Source organism: Corythoichthys intestinalis, chromosome 4 (assembly GCF_030265065.1).
Source record: "Corythoichthys intestinalis isolate RoL2023-P3 chromosome 4, ASM3026506v1, whole genome shotgun sequence".
NCBI classification, from domain to species: Eukaryota; Metazoa; Chordata; class Actinopteri; order Syngnathiformes; family Syngnathidae; genus Corythoichthys; species Corythoichthys intestinalis.
This window is the reverse complement of record NC_080398.1, coordinates 41,669,696-41,692,904: the sequence shown is the minus strand read 5'-3', so window position 1 is coordinate 41,692,904 and position 23,209 is coordinate 41,669,696. Positions and strand designations below refer to the sequence as shown.

The 23,209-nt window shown below is 37.1% G+C and overlaps 1 protein-coding gene across 3 annotated transcripts in view; it reads right to left on the bottom strand.

Annotated features, from left to right (window-relative positions):
- The window catches only part of LOC130915083 (BMP-binding endothelial regulator protein-like), a 64,714-nt gene that overhangs the window by 18,743 nt on the left and 22,762 nt on the right, over positions 1 to 23,209 (bottom strand). Inside the window, exons 1-11 of one of the 3 annotated variants that reach the window (XM_057834806.1) lie at positions 22,307 to 22,340; positions 13,151 to 13,250; positions 6,309 to 6,391; positions 6,148 to 6,238; positions 5,988 to 6,070; positions 2,408 to 2,507; positions 2,215 to 2,324; positions 2,020 to 2,154; positions 1,845 to 1,949; positions 1,708 to 1,753; positions 1,471 to 1,628 (exon numbers count right to left, since the gene is read on the bottom strand). In XM_057834806.1, coding sequence (XP_057690789.1) covers positions 1,471 to 1,628; positions 1,708 to 1,753; positions 1,845 to 1,949; positions 2,020 to 2,154; positions 2,215 to 2,324; positions 2,408 to 2,507; positions 5,988 to 6,070; positions 6,148 to 6,238; positions 6,309 to 6,391; positions 13,151 to 13,250; positions 22,307 to 22,309 — 1,014 coding nt within the window. In that variant the 5' untranslated portion in view covers positions 22,310 to 22,340. Of the gene's footprint in view, positions 1 to 1,470; positions 1,629 to 1,707; positions 1,754 to 1,844; positions 1,950 to 2,019; positions 2,155 to 2,214; positions 2,325 to 2,407; positions 2,508 to 5,987; positions 6,071 to 6,147; positions 6,239 to 6,308; positions 6,392 to 13,150; positions 13,251 to 18,417; positions 18,746 to 22,306; positions 22,341 to 23,209 lie in introns of those variants that run through there. The other 2 variants (XM_057834805.1, XM_057834804.1) reach the window with 2 other exon arrangements.

The window sequence follows — 23,209 nt, the reverse complement described above, 5'->3', positions numbered from 1 at the left end:
TGCTGGTACTATTACAAATGGCAATTACATATAGCAAAACAAATAAATAATAAATAAAAATCGGATTAATAATATAATAATTATAATAATTCCTGTAATAGTGTAACGAAACGGGTTCTAATAAGGCGGACGTTTTTTTCTGTACCTGAAGGCACCGCGGGGCTGACGTGACAAAGAGGGAGGGGAGCGGGTGAGAGTTTACTTTCGCTTTCAATGCTTTCTTGAGAACATCGTCAATTGCGGCAGACAGCAGGCGTTTTGTGTTGAATAAGTTGTGAAAGAAATGATGAAAACGTGGCGAAGCTGGCGATTTCTCTGGAGATGTTACCACAATAAGAATTGTCAGCTTAACTTATAAAGACTGGCGAACGATGGTCGGAGGAGGACCGTGGAGATGTATTTTTGAGCCATTTCACCCCACGCTCATATTTTTCTGTAATTTGCATCTTCATTTAGAAGGTAAGCGTCAACTTTTTCCTTGTTTCACCACCTGTACCAACCTTTTCTGAAACCTGTGTTGATTTGTCACACAAGAAAATCCGCCGTGCATTCGTCTGCGGTGCTGCCATTGTCGTCGTATTTCGAGCATGTCGTCGGATGTAGAAACAAATGGCGAGTCAAATTTTACGTCGGATGTCGAAAAGTTCGTGTGTCGAAGCGATCGTATGTAGAGGTACCACTGTACATTCAACATACAGTACATAAGTACTGTATTTGTTTATTATGACAATAAATTCTTTCTGTGAGAGGGATCCACGGATAGAAAGACTTGTGACTTTGTATATTGTGACTAAATATTGCCATCTAGTGTATTTGTTGACCTTTCAGTTAATGATACTGTAGCCATGCCCAAATGCATGATGGGAAGTGGAACCATGACTGTGCGTAGTGCTACCAATTGATATATCTTCTCTGCGTTGGGAAATAACATAGGGTGTTAAGAAAAAGATCAATTACAACCTTGCATCACCACATTGCTTCCCACGATATTTCTAATCACAGGGAGAGGGATTGTAAGCCTTTAGCCAATTCAAAAAAGGCTCCAAAGGCTTCCAAAATTCACTCTACTCATTTTACGCTGCCTTTTAGCTCTCTATATAGGTAAAACAGCGCCATTACAGATTGAGCGCGACAATGCGTGAGTGGGTCGTGCAGTGCATGCATTAATTGCGTTAAATATTTTAACGTGATAGATTTTTTAAAAAATTAATTACCGCCGTTATAGGGATAAATTTGACAACCCTGCCTTAAGCCAAAACTAAAGACTCTGGATGAGTGTAACATATTATGTCTGTAACGTTAAATACAATTAGAAAATGATTTAATTAAAAAAAATATATATACTAAAAAAGGAATGTCCGATATTTTTTTGCCGATTCCGATACTTTGAAAATGACGTGATCGGATCCGATCGATTGGGATGCCGATCGATCGGGACATCTCTATTATTAATAGAAACTAACGTCGTACCGTGAAGCTGGAGTCGCCATTGTTAACGACGGCGTTATTGCCCGCGGCGCCTCCGCAGTCCCGTGTCAACACGTACTGACACGTTCCTTGGAAGTTAAAGGTTCTTCCGTCAAAAGTGTTGTAGTGCGGGTCGCCAAACACGGTGCATACGCCGGGCTCTGTGTAGAAAATTGCCCCGTTAAGACAAAAGCAACTCACTTCAGGACCAATTGGGACTACGGAAATGAACTTACTCACTTTCAGTGCAAACTGGACAGCAGCCGGTCCGGTTTAGGATCTTATTCTGCAGGGGGCGGAGCCATATAAATCATAGTTACGGCAACAGCTGGTGTTGACTACAACCCGCTCAAATTTTTCCGAGGGACGTCACTCACCGAGGGGCAGCTGGTGATTGGCACGCACTGTTTTGGCTGACACTCCACGTTCCCTTTCACGCATGCGCAAAGCGTGCAGTTGACCGAAGACCACATGTCTCCATCCTGAGGACGGACGAACATGCTTCAGAAATCCATCCGTCTCTCTCTCTCACCATCCGTTTTTCTCTCTCACCCTGTAGATCTTATTGCGAACTCGGCAGTACTTGACGTCGTCCACCTTTACGTAGGACAAGCATTCGTCGCAGCAGCCTTCTCCGTGGCAACTGCCCGGCCGCGAGCAACGCCTTTTGCACACCACGGTGGAGTCCTGAAGGTATCCAATGACATTTTAAAACCTCATTTTACAAATTGAGACTCGATGTTTTACCTTGCACGTGCAGGTAGTGCAGTTGTCATGTACGAAGGAGGTGGCGTTCTCAAAGACTTCGCTGTGGAACAGGCAACTCCCCTCGGACAAGTCGAACACTTTCCTTTGACCTAACCAAACGAGTTCGACGGGCGTTAGCTTGTGACACGCTAGCACGCACGTACGCATTTCCCAATGTTTGTTTGGTAATTACCGAGACATTTAGGACAGCACTGCCCTGAGGGGGTGTGGCTAAGGTGGGCGGGGCAAGATAGGACAGGACACACCTCCTTCATGCAAAGAGTACGTCCAGCCTGCAATGACAGCAACAGTCAAACTTTTCTATTTTTGTGCGCTAAGCCCCGTCTCATATGAAAGTAGTGCTTTGGCGCCATCTTGCGGTATGTACAGTGTGTGTAAATTATGAGGCTCGGCAGACATTGTCATGGATGTTAACAGCTAACTAGCATGTCGCTATTATTGTTGTAAAGCACCGCATGCGTCAATCATCGTTTAAGTTGTTAAACAGTTGCTGTGGCAACTCATTGTGTGTAAGTGAGCAGTTGGCGCGGACTCACTCAATGAAGCATTTCATAAAGACAAGCATTTTTTTTTTTTAATTACTTTTTTAAAAATGGATTGGGTGTCTTTATTTCTTGTTTAAAAATAATTCTGTGGGACAGTCACATAAACAAAAACATTATTATTACATTTAATGTGCTTAAAAACCATGAATTAATATGATATATATATATATGTGTGTGTGTGTGTGTGTGTGTGTTTAATTATACTTTGGGGAAACCAGTGAAAAACATGTCTTATAAGTATCTTTTTCCAATGATAAATCTGAATAAGTAGATTAAAAAAATGTTTGTGTGTGTGTTCAAATTTTTTTGGGGGGGGCGGGGGCGCTACTTCGCGTTTTTTTACTTGTCGCGGCTTGTTCTGGTCCGCAATAACCGTGAAAAATGAGGGATCACCATATTGTTTTTTTAATTAATTAATTTTTAAAAGTTTGGGTATGTAAAACGTACCATTGATTTTTGTATACCCACAATACCAGGGTTAACAATTTTATTTTTCTGTAATATTTTTCATCTATTTTTTACGCTTTGCTAATATTAGCTGCTTTTGTCTATAATGAATGTATTTATTTTTTATTGGGTTTTTCAATATATTATTATATATATATATAGTTTTTTAGGGGTGCACGATATCCATTTTTTGAAACCGATACCGATATCAATAACTTCCTGCTCATCAAAGTCGATACCGATATCGATAACTGATAATAAATATATAATTTTTGAAATGTCTATTCACCCAAGTTTTTGAACACCTGTAGGTTTAAAAAATAATAATATTGGTGGATTCAACATAGATTTTGTCCTTTATCTCACCAGAATTTTCATAATGACATGAACATTATTATAATGAACAAAAAAAAGACAAGAACAGTCTTGACTTCAAATAAAGTGCCGATATTTTTTTTTTTCAAATAAATATAATTTGGGTCAAACAAGATCAGAAAATCAGATGTGTTTCCTGAACAATGAGCACTGAACTAAAACATAAACCCAACAGGTATTGTGCTTTGTCATCAGATAAAAATATTTGGTGCTACAGGAGACTGTTGTGGTCTTGGTCCATGAAACAACTGTCTTAACCTGGGAGAAAGGTTAGGACAGCAAACCTATCAATGACCAAAAGGCCTCTCAATAACTTACTAACTTATAACTAACACCGTAAACATTATATAGTAAGGTTTATCACTCATTCCTCATAACAAAAATATGGTTGAACAAAAAGGATTAATGGCTTGCCTTACAATAATTAACATAAAAGGCGGTGAGTGAACCGATGTTCAATAAAGTATGAGGTTTATTCTCTGCATAGTATAAAATCCTACCAAGCATGCTGACAGGACTAACATTAAAACGACAACTATTATACGTATGTATAGCATAGCACACTAGCTTGAGCTACGAGCCTTAAGCATTGGCTGGCTTCTATAACTCAACAACTTACGAAGTTCTGTACATATGACCCTTCACCACCGAAGTAAACATATATTGCACATCCATATGTTATAGTAAACATAAATACTTACACATTTATTTCCGAGGCGGAAACATAAGTAACAGAAAGCATTCACGATTGTCAATGCTAAAGCTAGACACAGCACTGTGTAAACTAAAGTGAATGAGTTTGTGGGCCAAATTATAGATGTAGCGAATTATTCTGACCGGCAGGTGGCAGCAATGCCCCGCAAATGGTCAGCTGATTTCCCAGCCAGCGAGCACAGTTCATACTGTATTATCGGTCCTATTAATTATGTTATTGGATTTATTGGACTGACGTCATAATTCTTATTATCGGACCGATAATTATCAGACCAATAATTATCGTGCACCAGTAGTTTTTTTTTTTTAGTATACAATTTTTGCCCAGTATTTTTTCCAAGTTATATCTTTGTATTTTGTCTAATATTTCTTGTTTGTGTATTTTTTTTTCAGTTAACATTTATTTTATTTTCTGTATTGATTTCTTCATTATTATAATATATATATATATATATATATATATATACATATACATATCATTATTATGTATTCATCTTATCTCGTATGAAAGTAGTGATTTGGCACCATCTTCCGGCATTTAAGTGTCAATTATGAATCTCGGCAAACATTTTATTGTAATATTTAATATTTATTGTAATATTTTTATCAATTTTTCATCAAATTTCTCTGTATGCTTTGCTAACATTTCCTGCTTTTGTCTAAAATATAATTGTTATTTATCATGTTTTTTTTTAACATTGTTTTTGCCCAGTATTTTTCCATTTCATAATCTTAGCATTTTGTCGATTATATGTTTGTGTTTTTTTATTAAATATATATTTTTAATTGAATATTTTGTATTTTAGGAGGGGCTAAAATAAATCTTTTACATGTAATATTTCTGTATTAATGTATTTTTCTGCCCGTCTCATATGAAAGTAGTGCTTTGGCGCCATCTAGCTGTTATATTTGTGTATTTCTTTTATTTAAAAAATATGTCTTTGCAGGTTTTCCTAATATTTACTGTTTATGTATAATATTTATGGGTTCTTTATTTATCGTGTTATTTTGCATATTTGACTTTTTTCTTTAATTTTTGTCTACTATTTTAGTCAGTGTTTTTCCATCTCAGTCTTTGTATTTTGGGAGGGACTAAAATAAGTCTTTTACATGTAATATTTCTGTATTAATTTCATATTTTTATGCCCGTCTCATATGAAAGTAGTATTTGGCGCCATCTAGCGGTTATTCCAGTAAGTGTCAATTATGTGGCACAGCAAACATTTTGATGGCAGAGGTTTTTAACAGCTGATTAGCAGGTAGCCAATATTTGTGTATTTCTTTTATTTAAAAAATGTATGTCCGGGCAGGTTTTCCTAATATTAACTGTTTATGTATAATATTTATGTGGTCTTTATTTATCATGTTTTTTTTGTTGCATATTTAACTTTTTTCTTAAATTTTTGTCTACTATTTTTAGTCAGTGTTTTTCCATCTCATTCTTTGTATTTTGTCTAATAATTTGTTTTGTGTATTATTTTTTTCATTTTTATATTTTATTCTATTCTATTCTATATTTTTGTTGTTTTTTGCATTTTTCATTTAATATTTTTAAACTTTAGTGGGCTAAAATATGTCAATTACATGTAATACAGTATTTCTGCTCAAACTGTCTCATATGAAAGTCCTGCTTCAGCGCCACCTCGTGGCACCTACACAGCTACTACTCACCGTGCATGTACACTTAATGCAAGGCTTTCCTTCTGGACTGAACTCCTCCTTTTCTTTGTACAGCCGACCCTCGAAGATGCAGCCTAAAACAATTTAAAAAAGACTACTTCATCAACGTGGCTACTTTCCGTCTTTAGACTCGCACGGAGGTGGAACTCACTCGGACATGTTGGACAGCACTTTTTGGGATGGATCTTGGGGTTCTTGCAGTGGACCACGCACCGCACTTCGGCTTCGGTGATCACGCCTTCCTGTCACAAGAGGAGAAAATGCGTCACATCAAAACGGTTCCTCCGACTACTTCTCTATCTTTACGCACACCTGACATCGTCGTGTCACGCAGGGTTTGACGGCACTGGTCCACGAAACTGAGCTGTTGTAGGATCGTCCGTCCAACGTGCAACCTGAGAAGCGATAAAGGGTTGGATTTCAAATATCCATAATGGATTGTCGCAGTGGAAACTGCTATCTTCACAAATGTTGCACAAAATTGCTGTTACATCCAGTCTTTGATGATATAAAAAGTAATTAAAGATAAACATAGATTTGAAAAATGACCATTTAAATTATATTTTGCACACAAAAAAACACAAAACAAAACCTAACATGATTAATATTCATTCATTGACCGGAAAATTTAATGCAACTAGAAAATTCCCTTTTTTGGAGAAATTGCGATGGTAGCTTTGCTGTGATGGTTGCTATATTGTGTCACTTCGTAATGATTTTGACTGTCTAAATATTCACACATTATTTGTAAAAAAAAATATTTATATATAAAAAAAAAAAAAAACTTGTCAAATGTCAAATCTAATCATTCAACACTGAAAATCATTTTAATTTCAAATCTGTGTGAACAGATTAGAATATCATAAACACTCAAACCTGTGCATAATATCTGACTTGTAAAAGTCCTCACTATATATATATATATATATATATATATATATATATATATATATATATATATATATATATATTAGGGCTGTCAAACGATTAAAATTTTTAATCGAGTTAATTACAGCTTAAAAATTAATCGTAATTAATCGCAATTAATCGCAATTCAAACCATCTATATAATATGCCATATTTTTCTGTAAATTATTGTTGAATAGAAAGATAAGACGCAAGATGGATATATATATTCAACATGCGGTACATAAGGACTGTATTTGTTTATTATAACAATAAATCAACAAGATGGCATTAACATTATTAACATTCTGTTAAAGTGATCCACAGATAGAAAGACTTGTAGTTCTTTATGAAAAATGTTAGTACAAGTTATAGAAATTTTATATTAAAACCCCTCTTAACGTTTTCGTTTTAATAAAATTTGTAAAATTTTCAATAAAAAAATAAACTAGTAGCCCGCCATTGTTGATGTCAATAATTACTTACACTATAAAATCAATCGCACCCAAGCGCCAGCAGAGGGCAGCAAAACTCCGCAAAACACAATTAACAAGTGGGCCTTTCACTCTACTGTCATTTAAATCTGTCTGAGCTGGGCCAAGTGCGTTAATTGCGTCAAATATTTTAACGTGATTAATTAAAAAAAAATAACGCCCGTTAACGCGACAATTTTGACAGCCCTAACATATATATATATTATATATTATATATATAATGTATTATATATGTATATATATTTGGATTAAATAAAAATAAAATGAAAATAGAAAATAAAACAACAAAAAATGAGATTACATAATTGGCATTTCTACAAGTTTAAAAAATGAAATTGTGTTTGATTAGTATTTTGAATGTGAAATTGTTTTTTTTTTTGTAAAAAAAACAAATACAATAAAATTATTTTTTTTAAATGAACGAATAAAAATTAGGGCTGTCAAACGATTAACATTTTTAATCGAGTTAATTACAGCTTAAAAATTAATTCATTGTAATTAATCGCATTTCAAACCATCTATAAAATATGCCATATTTTTCTGTAAATTATTGTTGGAATGGAAAGATAAGACACAAGACAGATATACTGGACTGTCTCAGAAAATTAGAATACACAATATTCTAATTTTCTGAGACAGTCCTGTACATTAATCCACCATTTAAAGCAGGGGTGTCCAAACTTTTTGCAAAGGGGACCAGATTTGGCGTGGTAAAAATGTGGGGGGCCGACCTTGGCTGACGTCCTTTACATAGAACAATATACAGGACTGTCTCAGAAAATTAGAATATTGTGTATTCTAATTTTCTGAGACAGTCCAGTATACATTCAACATATGGTACATAAGTACTGTATTAGTTTATTTTAACAATAAATCAACAAGATGGCATTAACATTATCAACATTCTCTTAAAGCGATCCATGGATAGAAAGACTTGTAGTTCTTAAAAGATAAATGTTAGTACAAGTTATAGAAATTTTATATCAAAACCCCTCTTAATGTTTTCGTTTTATTAAAATTTGTAAAATTTTCAATCAAAAAATAAACTACCGGTAATAGCTCGCCATTGTTGATGTCAATAGACCCCAATCACGTGACGTCACAACTCCGCCCCCTGACTGGTGCCGCCATATTGTCCATCAGCTCATCGTGTTTACATATTACCGCTACGTACATTCCTCCTATTACTGCGTGTTTTTCTGCTTGTCTAAGGAATCACCGCCGAGTAAACGAACCCAAAAACCTTCCTAACAATCGTTAACATTGATTAATTAAAATGGTGAAGGCATGTGTGGCGGTTGTTTGCAGTAACAGAGAAGATAAACGGTCATTTTAGTAGTTGCTGTGTGCCCATTGTGAAAAGGGCAAATCTCTATAGCAGCACGGTTTGTTTATCTCGGTCCATGATGCGTTTGTGCCGACAGCCGTCAGACAGCGGTGAAAACATCAATATGATGTCAACACGATCGCAGACATCATCAGACGGAGACTACGAAGCACGCCGCCACGGTCGCGCAGCAAGAAGGTGAACGCAACAACAGGTGTTGTGCCGAAAAATAGCCGCCCCGCGTGAAACGTCCCCCCTGACGGGAGCGCCCACACGGAAACGACTTTCTTGTACCGTGAATATGTATTATTTTACTCTGCTTGAACTAATAAATGTCACACCTGTGTGATTGTCATTGGGATATGGTCTTGAAAACCTGCAGACTAATACATTTATGTTCAAAGATGGTTACGTGGCCTAGTTCACAATTTGTTACTAAAATACAGTACTAATATTTTGTGTAATTGAATTATTTAAAACTGATCTTACAGTCGTAAATCCATTACTGTAATGCGTCCATTAAAACATTTGATATTTTCACGTCAATAAAGCGTTATAAATAAGCGCTCCCGTCAGGGGGGACATTTCACGCGGGGCAGCTATTTTTCGGCACACACCGGCCCGTTGTCGATCAAGTTTCATTTTACAATTGTGACAACGGTGACGCTGAGCTGACTAAATGTCGGTTTATTTTCGGGCCGGTGCCGATTTTGGGTACCCGACTCCTCATCGTGACATAAACTGGAGTATGATTGGAAATTTTGTTGTCTCGGGGCGAACTCTGACGCACGGGACGGGACCGGACGGGAGGAAACATCGGTTTGGGCATCAAATATGGATCTGGCGACTGGATCAACCGAAGCTTTTCCAAATAATGTCTTTTATGCAACTCATCCAATGAGTTTACTACGATCATTGACAATACGGACACACAATGACGGACAATATGGCGGCACAATACAGCGACCACGTGATTGTGTGACATTGGTGATTGGGGTCTATAGACCCTACTCACTCATTGTGCTGAAAGCCATAAAATCAGTTGAACCCAAGCGCCAGCAGAGGGCACCAAACACCAAAAAACAAGTAACAAGCGGACATTACACTCTGCTGTGATTTTAATCTGTTTGAGAGGGGCATGTGTATTAATTGCGTCAAATATTTTAACGTGATTAATTTAAAAAATTAATTACCACCCGTTAACACGATAATTTTGACAGCCTTAATATAGATATATATACATATGTATATACTGTATAAATATATATATATATTAGGGCTGTCAAAATTATCGCGTTAACGCGCGGTAATTAATTTTTTAAATTAATCACGTTAAAATATTTGACGCAATTAACGTACATGTCCCGCTCAGACAGTATTCTGCCTTTTGGTAAGTTTTACAGCAAGGCTTTTTGTGCTGTCTAACAGCGAACTCTTGTGGTCGCTTTGCGACATGGTTTATTGTTGTCTTGCCAGTTCAATATGGCTGCAGGACGTCTCGGGCTGACGCCTACGTTGTAATGTTGTGCTTATATGATCCTTGGACAAGATTTGTCCGTAAGTATGGTTGTTGTAAATAATGCACATATTATGTTAGTAAGCGAAATGTTATATTTTTTGTATGAGACGCTTTTTGTTTATGTTTTGTGAACCTGTATAGCGTGCTAAGCTAACGTTGTTGCTAATGCAATGCTTGTGTACTTTTTTTTTGTAGTTTTACGACCGTCTAAAGAGGACAATGGTTTGAGGCCATTTTATTAATAAATCAGATGAAAAAGAAAGAAGTCTAATTACTAAGGCGTCGTTCACTAGCTGTCTAGCTTTGGAAAAAGTAGACGCTTCGGAGTGAGGACAGCATAGACAGATTTAAATGACAGTAGAGTGAAATGCACACTACAGTCCTTATGTACCGTATGTTGAATGTATATATCCATCTTGTGTCTTATCTTTCCATTCCAACAATTTATTTTACAGAATATATATATAATTTACAGAAAAATATGGCATATTTTATAAATGGTTTGAATTGCGATTAATTGCGATTAATTACGATTAATTAATTTTTAAGCTGTAATTAACTCGATTAAAAATTTTAATCGTTTGACAGCCCTAATATATATATATATATATATATATATAAATGATATAGATATATATATAAATACAAGCAAAATAAGCAAACCACAAACACTAAATGTGTTTCAAACACGTACACACAGACTTTATTGCTTGTCTATTCAGCGCTAAATTAATCTTTTCATACCATTTGCAGTAAATGGATTTGGATCAATGCCGCCTGCAGTGAAACCTGATGACAACGATCGATCTACTTTACTGGGCCCGAAATCCCGAGTCGGCGCCGAGGAGGATCTCGTGACGTTTGAAATCAAAACCTCTCTGAGGTTTTCGGATCAGCTTGATATACTCACCACTCACTAACGTGACGGACGCCACCTCATGCCTGGGGCCTCCGCCGACTAGTATAGCATTTTTAAAGTATGCTTATTTACTGGAGACGATTAAACGATTGCAGTATTAGAGGGACGTATACAAAACAACATGCATGGAAAATGAATGAGTGAATGAAAACAACAAAGCAGATAAACTGGCGAACCCAAACAACAAAAACCGGCCATATCACGTTTTCAATCAACTTTTTGACTATCGAAATTCGGACAGCAGCAAACAGAAATAATTTTCTTACGCAAGATCCTTGAAAATTGCCCTGACTAACTCAAAGGCGGCAATGATATAAACATTAGCGATGGGCCAAGTATCGTAATTTGCTGATACACAACTCTATTTTTAAATTAAAAACGTATTTATTATTTGCCGATACCTAACTATTTCCAACAGGGGCGCTGGAAGTTACTCATAGCAGTGGGTGCTGAGTATCTTTTTTAGTTTTTCCCATCCAAAAACAGACATTTCGGTCCAAATTTGTCATACTCTTGCATTTTCTCCATACAATGCATGCACAGTGGCAGGACACGCATGCTAGATAGTTGACGTACTACTACTAGGCTACTACAAAGACAGCGTACTAGTGCTGCAACGATTAATCGATTAACTCGAGTATTCGATTAGAGGGAAAAAAATCGAATTAAATTTTGCTGCTTAGAGTATTCGTTTAATTAAAGTGGCATTGTAATGGTTAATTTTGAAAGTGTTTGTATTTAGTTTTATTGATTTGGGTGGATAGACTGCCCTGCAGTCTGCCTCGTTTACCACGGCTGAATCCAGCTGCTCCATGTTAAGACCAACATAAGCCAAGTTTTTGTTTGAGCTAATGTTCTTCTTAATGCATTCATTGTTTAGTTTACAGGTATATTTAGCTGTTTTCTGTAGGAATATTAGGAATATGTGTCTGAACCATTTGTTAAGAGCACTGTAAAAAAAAAAATAAAAAAAAGTTTTATAGCATTTAAGCTAGCGGACGTTTGCTATGTAAGTTAGCAAATGGTTCTTTTGTTGTACATAGAACCTTGTTCATTTATTTTTTTTATACCGTTTGAGACTCAGCTCAGGTATTTTCATTTTTCATGTTACTTATCAGATTACTCGATTATTCGAACAAACTTTTTAATCATGGGAATGCCATCTTGTTGATTTATTGTTATAATAAACAAATACATTACTTATGTACCGTATGTTGAATTTATATATCCATCTTGTGTCTCTTTCCATTCCAATAATAATTCACAGAAAAATATGGCATATTTTATAGATGGTTTGAATTGCGATTAATTGCGATTAATTACGATTAATTAATATTTAAGCTGTAATCAACTCAATTAAAATTTTTAATCGTTTGACACCCCTAAAATAAATACATAAATGAGGATCCAAGTACAACAAGAGAACAATTGGCTAACTTTCATAGCAAAAGTTAGCTAGTACAGATTAAATTCTATAAAAAGCTCACTTTTTTACAATGCTCTCAAGAAATCATTCAAACACATATTCTCTCACAAAACGACTTAATATACCGATAAACTAAATTACCAATGCATATAAAAAAACATTAGCTCAAACTAAAACTTACCTTATGTTGTTGGTCTTAACGGGGAGCAGAGCAGCTGGATTCAGCCATGTTAAATGAGTTATGTCATATTGACTATTGCCACTCGAGGGCAGTGTATCCACTTAAATCAATAAAACTAAATGCAAACCCTTTCAAAACAAACCACTACAACGCAAAATTTTGCTGCTTCGAGTATTCATTAATTAGAACTCAATGAGTTTCAGTGTATGTAAAAATTGTTGTCGACCAATATTTTGGATCTCAGCATTAAAAAAAAAATGATGATGGTTTCAAAAAAAAAACAAACAAAAAAAAAAACTTGTTCAACGTTTTAATCGCTGCAAGCCCCTCCCAGTCAAAACAGCTGCACGTCTAGCGCCATCAATGGCAGCCAATGACCTACCTTTACACCTCTCGCAGCACGCCCCGCTCTGTTTGACCACCAAGGCGCAATCTTCCGACACGGGCGGACATTTTTCCTGTTTGCAGTCGGCCTTGCCCTCCTGCCGGAAAGTAAAGGAGACGCTCGGTCAAAACAATTTCGTAGTTCAAATAAGAGGAGACACCACAGAGCATTATTATGATTTTTCCTAGTCATGAGGTCATTATGATGAATCATTAACATCAACACCAGCTTGACTTCAAAGGAAACTTCCTTGACCGCATTGAAATACAATTCGGATGCTAATAATACGACTGGCCTGTGGTCAAGCAAGCAGGCTACTGTTTTTCCAAGCAAACTTCTCATCTGACCAGATACATTAATAATCATGCCTATAGATGTGCATTGTGCGTCTTTAATCATCACATTTTAGTGGTGCAATTATTTCTGTCCCAGAAACTACATTTCCTAATTTAACAGGATTTGAGTGGATGACTGAATCAAATAATATAAATCAATTAAAATAGAAAAACAATTTTTAAAGGGTACCACGTTTACAAAGACATGGTTTTTAAAAGCTAAATATTAGTACCAGTTATAATAATTTGATATTAAAACTAGGGCTGTCAAACGATTAAAATTTTTAACGAGTTAATCACAGCTTAAATATTAATTAATCGTAATTAATCGCAATTCAAACCATCTCTAAAGTATGCCATATTTTTCTGTAAATTATTGTTGGAATGGAAAGATAAGACACCAGACGGCTATATATTCATTCAACATACTGTACATAAGTACAGTATTTGTTTATCATAACAATCAATCAACAAGATGGCATTAACATTATTAACATTCTGTTAAAGCGATCCAAAAAGCGATTTCTCCGCCCGTCTGCGTGGCTGTTGCGCGCCCGGTGGGACTTGCGTGCTGCTGGATGTGGTAGGGCATGCTCGGGTTGGGGGTTCCGGTGCCGGGATTGGCGATGCGGCGGCGTAGGGTTGGTCGCCAACGGGCTTACACTCATAAGAGATTCACACGATTACTGGGTTCTAGATCACAGAACTGATTTGTGTACACTCTACCCCTTTCAATCACTTAGCTTATAGTCTTATAGACACCCCCACCCCCATTCTCCTCTTTCACTGGCCAATAGGCCCCCACATGGTGTAAACCGGAAATACATCTCGCTGACGATAGCACCAGCATATTAGTAACTAGTTTAGATGTTCAATGTATTTCTTGTTGTTGTTTGTGTATGTGTTTCTTTTCTTTCTTCTCTTGTATTTCTTTTCTTCTGTCCCCCCATAATCCCTTCCTGTTCGCTGCTTTGTCATAATAAAAAGGTATTTTGAATGATCACAATGGGAGTATGTCAGACTCTCAATGTGAAACATTAAAACTGTTCAGAATCCGGGCACTTAGACTTCCATTCTCTGTGTCAAACAGCTGAACAGGACAGGTTTAAAAAAAATAAAAATAAAATAAATAAATAAATAAATAAATAAAATAAAGCGATCCATGGATAGAAAGACTCGTAGTTCTTAAAAGATAAATGTTAGTACAAGTTATAGAAGTTTTACATTAAAACCCCTCTTAATGTTTTTGTTTTAATAAAATTTGTAAAACTTTCAATCAAAAAATAAACTAGTAGCTCGCCATTGTTGATGTCAATAATTACATAATGGTGCTGAAACCCATAAAATCTGTCGCACCCAAGCGCCAGCAGAGGGCGACAAAACACAAAAAAACACAAGTAACAAGTGCACATGACACTGTGCCGTCATTTTAATCTGTTTGAGTGGTGCATGTGCGTTAAATGCGTCAATTAAAAAAATGAATTACCGCCCGTTAACGCGATAATTTTGACAGCCCTAATTAAAACCCCTCTTAATGTTTTTATATTAATAAAATTTGTAAAATTATTTTAACGAGTAGGCGGTGACATCATATGGGCACACTGCCGGGATTCCACAGTGTCACTGTAGACATCTAAATGCAGATACAAACACAAAAAAATCTCATACAAGCGACTTGAAATGTAAATTATCCCGGTTGGAAACAATGAACACGATGCTAAACAAGTTCCCTTCGCTTTAGGTCGCATTTGAAAGGTCCATATTATGCGACATGACCTCACTCTGTGGTCACGCATCATCTATAATTAAACAGCAATTGCAACCAGTCTCGACAGAATTGGACGTCCATCCTCGTCGGTGGCAACCGCTGAGCTATTAGTCACTCATTAGCTTGCGTACGAGATTGTCCAAGGTCACGTCCTTGTCTGGCTCCTCTTGTCTGTTAGTATAAAGTGGTTTAGCCTCCTTGAGGACCCCCGGTCAGCTCTCCATGGGGTCTCTTGTCTGCAGGTCAGAGGTCGAACACTCGACATACCGCGACACCGAGGCTGGATGGTCGTCTGCCGCCGACCCCCACCCCCGCACTAAAAGTACATTCAATTACACGCGTCTTGTTTAAATGTCGCACACATGATGAATGGCAAACAGGAAGAGGTCAAATTTAAACCTCTGGAAATGTCATCGGGTGACAACTGACTGTAATCAGATTACATCTCCACCACCAATCAAATTACATTCAGGTCACATGGCATTGTTCCATTTAGCGACAGCAGGGCGTAAATGTTAAGTGTTTTATGGGCTATTCAAATGTTGAGGTTTGGGATAACAGTAAAGGGTGGCTATTTTTGATTTAATCTCAACAGGATGTAAACTTTGGGCTGAATAGCAAGAAAAGATTACAATTTGAATTGTTCTACATTCAGCGCTGCGCTTTATTACTAACTCATTGCCTGCCATTGACAGCGATAAACGTCCAATTCTTTTGAGGTGCACTCATTCATTTCAAATGCATTGGACGTCTATTAGAGATTTATTTTAGAAGGCGATTAAACTATTAATTAGTTATTTCGAATAATCAAGTAATCGGATTAGGAACTTTTAATGCGTAAGAAGTACAGTAGTATGAACATTCATCTGGGCATTTTGAAATTTCTCACATTTCTGTATAAAATGAACAACAAATCGTTGTCAAAATCACACAGATGAAAAAACAGTGTTTGCTTTAACTGAAACCACTCAAACATTTACAGGTTTTCATTAGGGATGTCCCGATCCAGGTTTTTGCACTTCCTATCCGATACAGATATTGTTTTGCACTTCCGATCCGATACCGATACTGGCCGATACCGATCCCGGCCTATCTGAGCATGTGTTAAAGTTATTTAGCCTCCTTACTTAGTTGTCAGACTCATGTTGAAAAAGGTTTTAGTACTCTTGATAACAACTAGCCAGCTGAATTAGGTGAGTTTGAATAACACACAACGGTTGGTTACAAGAAACTGACCTGTTTATTCAGTGACAAACACAAAACGTTAGAAATAACAAACAGAAATGGCATAGTCAGTCAGTAAAATGTGCAAATAATATTGTAAACTGTCTTAAAAAAAGCAAAACACACAAACAACCTCAGTGGAAAATCCCACAAACCCTCCCAAGCTATTAGATGCTTTTAATGTTTCGTGCATTAGTTACAAAAACTGTATAAAAAGCCTCTCAGGTTTAAATAAACGACTATTTCAGTATCAAGTTAACATTTTAAAACAGTAACTAAAATACTCAAGTCCCCATTCTGTATCAGCAGCTTTAAACTACATTCATTTAATTTTGCGAATCAACTGTTAAAAGTTGTTAAAATTGCTCCCGTTATTCCATAATTTCCCTTCTGTCTGCTTTCGACATGTGAAAGTTTAAAAACTGTTTTGAAGATAGATTCAAGTCATGATTTTGCAGATTTAGGAGTATTTTAGATAAAAAGTTAATTAGGTTCGCTTGCAAGATTCACAACAGCATACTAGGGAAGTCTCCTGCTTTAAGATGGCGGCTGTTGCTAACGCCGTCGAGTCAGTCATTTTGCATCTATTTCTATATACATATGATATCTATTATCTACAGTAAAACAATGTTGATGTAGTTTGTAGCGGCTGTCAGCAGCAGTCAGGTATTCTTGTTTTTTTATCCATCGGCATGAGTTTAGCTAAAGCTGTGAGTTGAGCATTGGCATTACCCGGGTCTACGACAAGCATGATGTTTTCTTTCGGGACGCAATGCGGTCCGTTTCTCATTGCGTCCCGAAGTATTAGTATTATTATTGTATTAGTTCCGCTTTACTTGACATATTTCAATAATCGGAATTTGGATGTTTGTGAATCGTTCTCGAATCTTCCACGGCCGAATCGCTCAAGGATGTAATGACGGCTGGGCATGTTGTACCGTGGTTCTAAGTGTTGGATGGTGCGTCTTTACTCACGAGGGATAATGGCTCGTCATCCAGAATGAATTCTTCGGCAATGACTCTTGTTATTCCCTGGGCTTTGGGACTGTCGAGTGCCAGTTTGTCACGCATAGCTAGGGATGGGAATCGAAATCCGATTCCAATTCGGAACCGGTTCCGAGTGTTTCGAGGCCTCGACATCACAATGAAAAAGCCTTAACGATCCCTTTAACGATTCCTAAAGACGCGTATTGCGTCGTGACGTGTAAGTTGTTGTCCAGACGCATCAAACTAGCATGGCGCCAAGAACCACTCGCTCCAAAGTTTGACTACACTTCACCAAGAAAGAGTGTGAAAATGAAAGGTTACGACGGGTAAGCACGAGCATTGCAGTCATAAACATAACAATGACAGCACGTAAGTTCAAACGCTCGAAAGTGTGTCTTCACTTCACGAGGCAAAATTACAACAAAGCGACTTGCAGTCATTGCAAGGTGGAGATAACTGCATCGGGAGGGAATACGATTGCGCTGTCCTCACAGAGAGGATAAGGCTCAGTCCTGGTTATAAAAAAAAACAAAAAAAACAGGTGTTGTGCGGGACGGCTATTTTTCGGCACAACACCGGCTATACAGCTAGCTAAACTCCCAAATGACGATGCAGAAGACGTTGGTATAATTTGCTGACTTTATTCAACCATCACTTGAAGAGTGAAACTAAGAATAGAAATGAAACAAATCAATTTCGTCCCCAATAACAAACAGGTTTGCATCAACGTAAATCAGCGATGATTAGCTGCTAATAACAGTATGGTTAGCATTCGTTCGCTAGCATTAGCACATCGTTCAAACCACTACACAACTGGATTTAAGTGTCCGATCGCGAGTGGAAACACAACAACAACAACACAAAAGATGATACATACAGGCGTTGCCTCTGTAGATATTAACATTAACAAAGAACGTAGGCTCAGAGAAGTGTTTCTCTCTCTCACTCACTTGGATGCGGCATTTCTTCTTTGGGTGTATGCGCGCTCTAGGAGTCCTCAAACTGCGGCCCGCGGCCCAAATACGGCCCGCCTCCACATTTGGTCCGGCCATTTTGATTTTTTTTTTTTTTTTTTCTCAATCGTGTTATTTATTTTCTGGCCTTTTCCTTGAAGAATTCAGAGAGGGTTATTTGGTTATTATCTATTTAATTAATAGTGTTTTTATTATTAATTATATTATTATTATTCTTATAAAGAATCCAGAAAGGGTTATTTGATTGTGGCTTTCTGAAAAACAATAATTTTTTTACATTTATGCACTTCTGCAATCGTCACACTTTTTCTGTAACAAACTGACCCCGGCCCCTCATCAGAGAAGGGAAAAGTTATTTGGCCCTCACAGGAAAAAGTTTGGGGACCCCTGCTTTAACACATATTGCCAAAGACAGAACAAAAACCTATCTGCCAATATATACCAATATTTTTTATTTCTATGAGATAAATGTTTCAGTAAAATGTTACACATTCTTGTGTATTTGCCACTTATTGCCACAGTTAGCATTGAGGCTTTGGGCCTCTTTTGATCTCGTTGTGAGTTTGTAAGGTTGTGACTTCTGAATAAACAAACTCGATGCCAATCAAAACGTTTGTTCTTTTTCCCCAAATTAGAATCGATAAGAGAATCGATAAAGAATCGAATCGTTAAGCAATATCGATAATGGAATCAGAATCGTAAAAATCCTATCAATTCCCATCCCTACGCATAGCATAAGTTTCTGCCAGTGTTAGTTGCTTAGGACCTTTCTTTTTGTCTTCGGTTTTCTTAACATACTTCTTATATTGTTTGTGGTGGTATTTCGCTAAATGCTTGATTAGGTTGGTTGTATTAAAACTTCTTACAGTTTTACCACCACGCTTGACTTTATTGTGGCATATGTTGCACTCTGCCTCTTCGTCTTTGTCGTCCTTTAAGGTGAAATGATCCCACACAGCTGACATTTTCACCGATAAAGTCTCTCAGTAAATTGGGAGACGGTAATGTAAATGTAGTGTGTTGAAGGCGTGCCGTAAAATGCGGACCGGATTTTAGGGAAACCGAAGCAAAAACTGGAATGGATTATGTAAATCGGTGCGCTGGAAAACCCGGACCGGACTTTTTGAAAAAACTGGATCGGAAGTCTGGAGCGGAATTTTTCTGTGTTGGCCGATCTGATACCGATGCGCATTTTTTTGCCCATATCGGTGTCCGATCCGATATTTCATCTCTAGTTTTCATATTTGAATGAGGATAGTATGCAAACTAGTGCTGCAACGATTAATCGATTAACTCAAGTATTCGATTAGAAAAAAATATTCGAATTAAATTTTGTTGCTTCGAGTATTTGTTTAATTAAAGTGGCGTTGTATTGGTTTATTTTGCAAGCGTTTGCATGTAGTTCTATTGATTTGGGTGGCAACAATGAATACGATATAACTCATTTCTCATGGTTGAAACCAGCTGCTCCCTGTTAAGACCATCATTAGCCAAGTTTTTGTTTGAGATAGTGTTTTTTAATGCATTCATGATTTAGTTTATAGGTATATTTGACTGTTTTTTGTGGGAATATTTGTCTGAACCATTTGTTAAGAGCATTGAAAAAAAAAAAGACTTTAGCATTTTATAACATTTAAGCTAGCGGACTTTTTCTGTGTAAGTTAGCCAGTTGTTCTTTTGTTGTACATAGATGCTCATTTAAATTTTTTTTTAAATACCGTTTAAGGCTCAGCTCGGGTATTTTAATTTTTCATGTTCCTTATGCGATTACTCAATTATTCGGGCTAACTAGTCCATCGATTAATCGACTAGTAAAATATTCGATAGCTGCAGCCCTAATGCAAACAATGACAGAAGGGGGAAAAATAAGTGAACCATCACATTCAATATTTTGTGCCCCCCCCTCCCTTTCGGCTGCAGTAACTTCAACCAAATGCTTCTTGTAGCTGAAGATCAGTCTGGCACATCAATCAGGACTCATTTTGGCCCATTCTTCTCTACAAAACTGCTGTAGTTCAGTCAGATTCCTGGGATGTCTGGCAGGAATCGCTGTCTTTAGGTCATGCCACAGCATCTCAATGGGGTTCAAGTCTGGACTTTAACTTGGCCACTCCAGAACACGTATTTTGTTCATCTGAAACCATTCTGAAGTTGATTTTCTTCTGTGTTTTGGATCATTGTCCTGTTGCAGCATTCATCCTTTTTTTAGCTTTAACTGTCTGACAGATGGCTCAGGCAAAACTTTTGAATTCGTTCTTCCATTAAGATTGCAAGTTGGCCAGGCCGTGAGGCAGCAAAACAGCCCCAAATCATGATGCTCCCTCAACCATGCTTCACGGTGGGGATAAGGTGTTGAAGTTGGTGAGCTGTTCCATTTTTCCTCCACACATGACGTTCTGTGTGACTCCCAAATAATTCAACTTTGGTTTCATCAGTCCACAAAATATTTTGCTAAAACTTCTGTGGAGTGTCCAAGTGCCTTTTTGCGAACATTAAACCAGCAACAAAGTTTTTTTTTTTTAGACAGCAGTGGCTTCCTCTATGGAAGCTTCCTCCCATGAACACCATTCTTGGCCATAGTTTTACATATAGTTGATGTGTGCACAGAGATATTGGACTGGGCCAGTGATTTCTGTAAGTCTTTAGCAGACACTCTAGGGTTCTTATTTACCTCTGAGTATTCTGCGCTGAACACTTAGAGTCAGCTTTGGTGGACGGCCACTCCTTGGGAGAGAAGTAACAGTGCCAAACTCTCTCCATTTGTAGACAACTTCTCTGACTGTCGATTGATGAACATCCAGACTTTTAGCGATGGTTTTGTATTATTTTCCAGCTTTATACAAATCAACAATCCTTGATCGCAGGGTTTCAGACAGCTCTTTTGACGGAGCCATGATGCACATCAGACAATGCTACTCATCAAGACATTTCTTACCAGGTGTGTGTTTTAGAGTGGGCAGGGTAGTTTAAACCACTCATCAGTGATTGGGCACACACCTGACAAAGTGTTTGGTAAAAATTGATTTCATCTGCTCTTTAAGTCTGCTTAGGCAGAGGGTTCACTTACTTATTTTCTGTTTTTTTTTTTTCCATCTGTGTGATTTTGACAAAGATCAGATCATATTTGATGGTAATTTTATGCAGAAATGTGAGAAATTCCAATAGGTTCAGATACTTTTTCATACCACTGTACATTTTAGGGGATGTAATACAAAGGCTTGCTAAGATTGTACTTTCAAAAAATGTAAAACAAAGGCTTGCTAAGATTGCACTTTGAAAAAAGGGTGAAATGTGAATACAAAAAAAATACAAAATAAAATTTCTGAGTGTTTTACATCGAGTAAATGGAATAATCTGACGCATTAATCTGTTAGCAAGTCTTTAACATTTAAAAGATGGAGAAAATTATTTGACTAGATTTAAGACAAGTAATCTGATTAAAACGTTCTAAATTTGCAGTGTACTAACAATTTTTTTTGTTTTAACCCAGAGCATTTACCAAAGGGAGCCACCTTCAATCAGCTGTTTTTTTTAAAATAATTATATTTAAAAAGGGTTTTCATTTATGCATGAAATGCACTTTAAAGTGATATATAAGATGATGCGTTTTGGAAACAAAAAAGAAATTTGGTCAGAAATATACTAGTATATCAAAGGCCATGGTACTGAAGTAACCCGGATGCTAATGCTAATTAACGCTAGCGACCTAGCCTATTTGCCACACAAATTAGACGATTAACGTGCATTTTTACACACTTTGTGAGCATTAACGTGGATTTATCTAAATTGATATAGCACTATAGACCCCTTCTCACTCATTTTACCTTAAAATTAATTATTAAAATGACCGAAACGAGTTTCTTACCATTTACAGAAGCAATGAGCCAACAGGAAGCAAGCTGGCGCCAAGTGCCGCGATGCATTCTGGAAATTGTAGTATTGACGTTCATTGCTAGCAAAGCTTACAAATGATTATTGTTTTATAATGATGAGTGCTTCTATCATTATCGATATTTATCATTGCTATTTTAGCTTTGTCACATTTTCATTTCACACTAACATGGTTTAACTTTGCTACTTCGCCTCTAGGGGGAGACAGTGGCCAATATTTCTGCCAATCATTATTTTAATTTTAAAAAATCCACTTCTTTCCTGTTTCCCCGCTTCCATCACTTTTTTCTCTTTTCTTCCCTGATCCCCCTCCCCACCCGTGAACTTTCACCTCCTAAACAAACAGGTCAGGACCCCCCTTAGCGGTACAAGAGCCACAGTAGCTTCGGGGAAAGGAACTCTCTGAACAAACGCACTTTTTTCCTACCCTTTCTTCATGCCCAATTTATGCGCCATGACAATAATTCCAACACTAATTTCCATGTTAAATATTCTTCTTATGCCAATGCAAAAGAGTTATCAGCACTACTCATAATAAGGCCGAAAATGTTTGACTGGAAGTATGTGCTGATGATTCAAACTGTAATTTTCTTATGTAATTAAATAAGATTTATCATTTATTCATGTATAGAAAGTTATGGTAACTACTGATTTCTTTCAGGTCAATCTTTGGTGTGTAGTAATGCGATAGCGGCGAGATTCTGCCTCATCAGCCGTTTGTTATCCGTTTTTGTGCGACCTTGGCGGCGTCCGTCGGCTTCTGTTTGCGTTGACACGGCGACAGCGAGTCAACTTTGACCCCACGTGCATCCGGAGCTGCTTGGGGCTCAAACATGGACAACTTTCAGCTTATGAAATTGATTAAAAAGGCAGATTT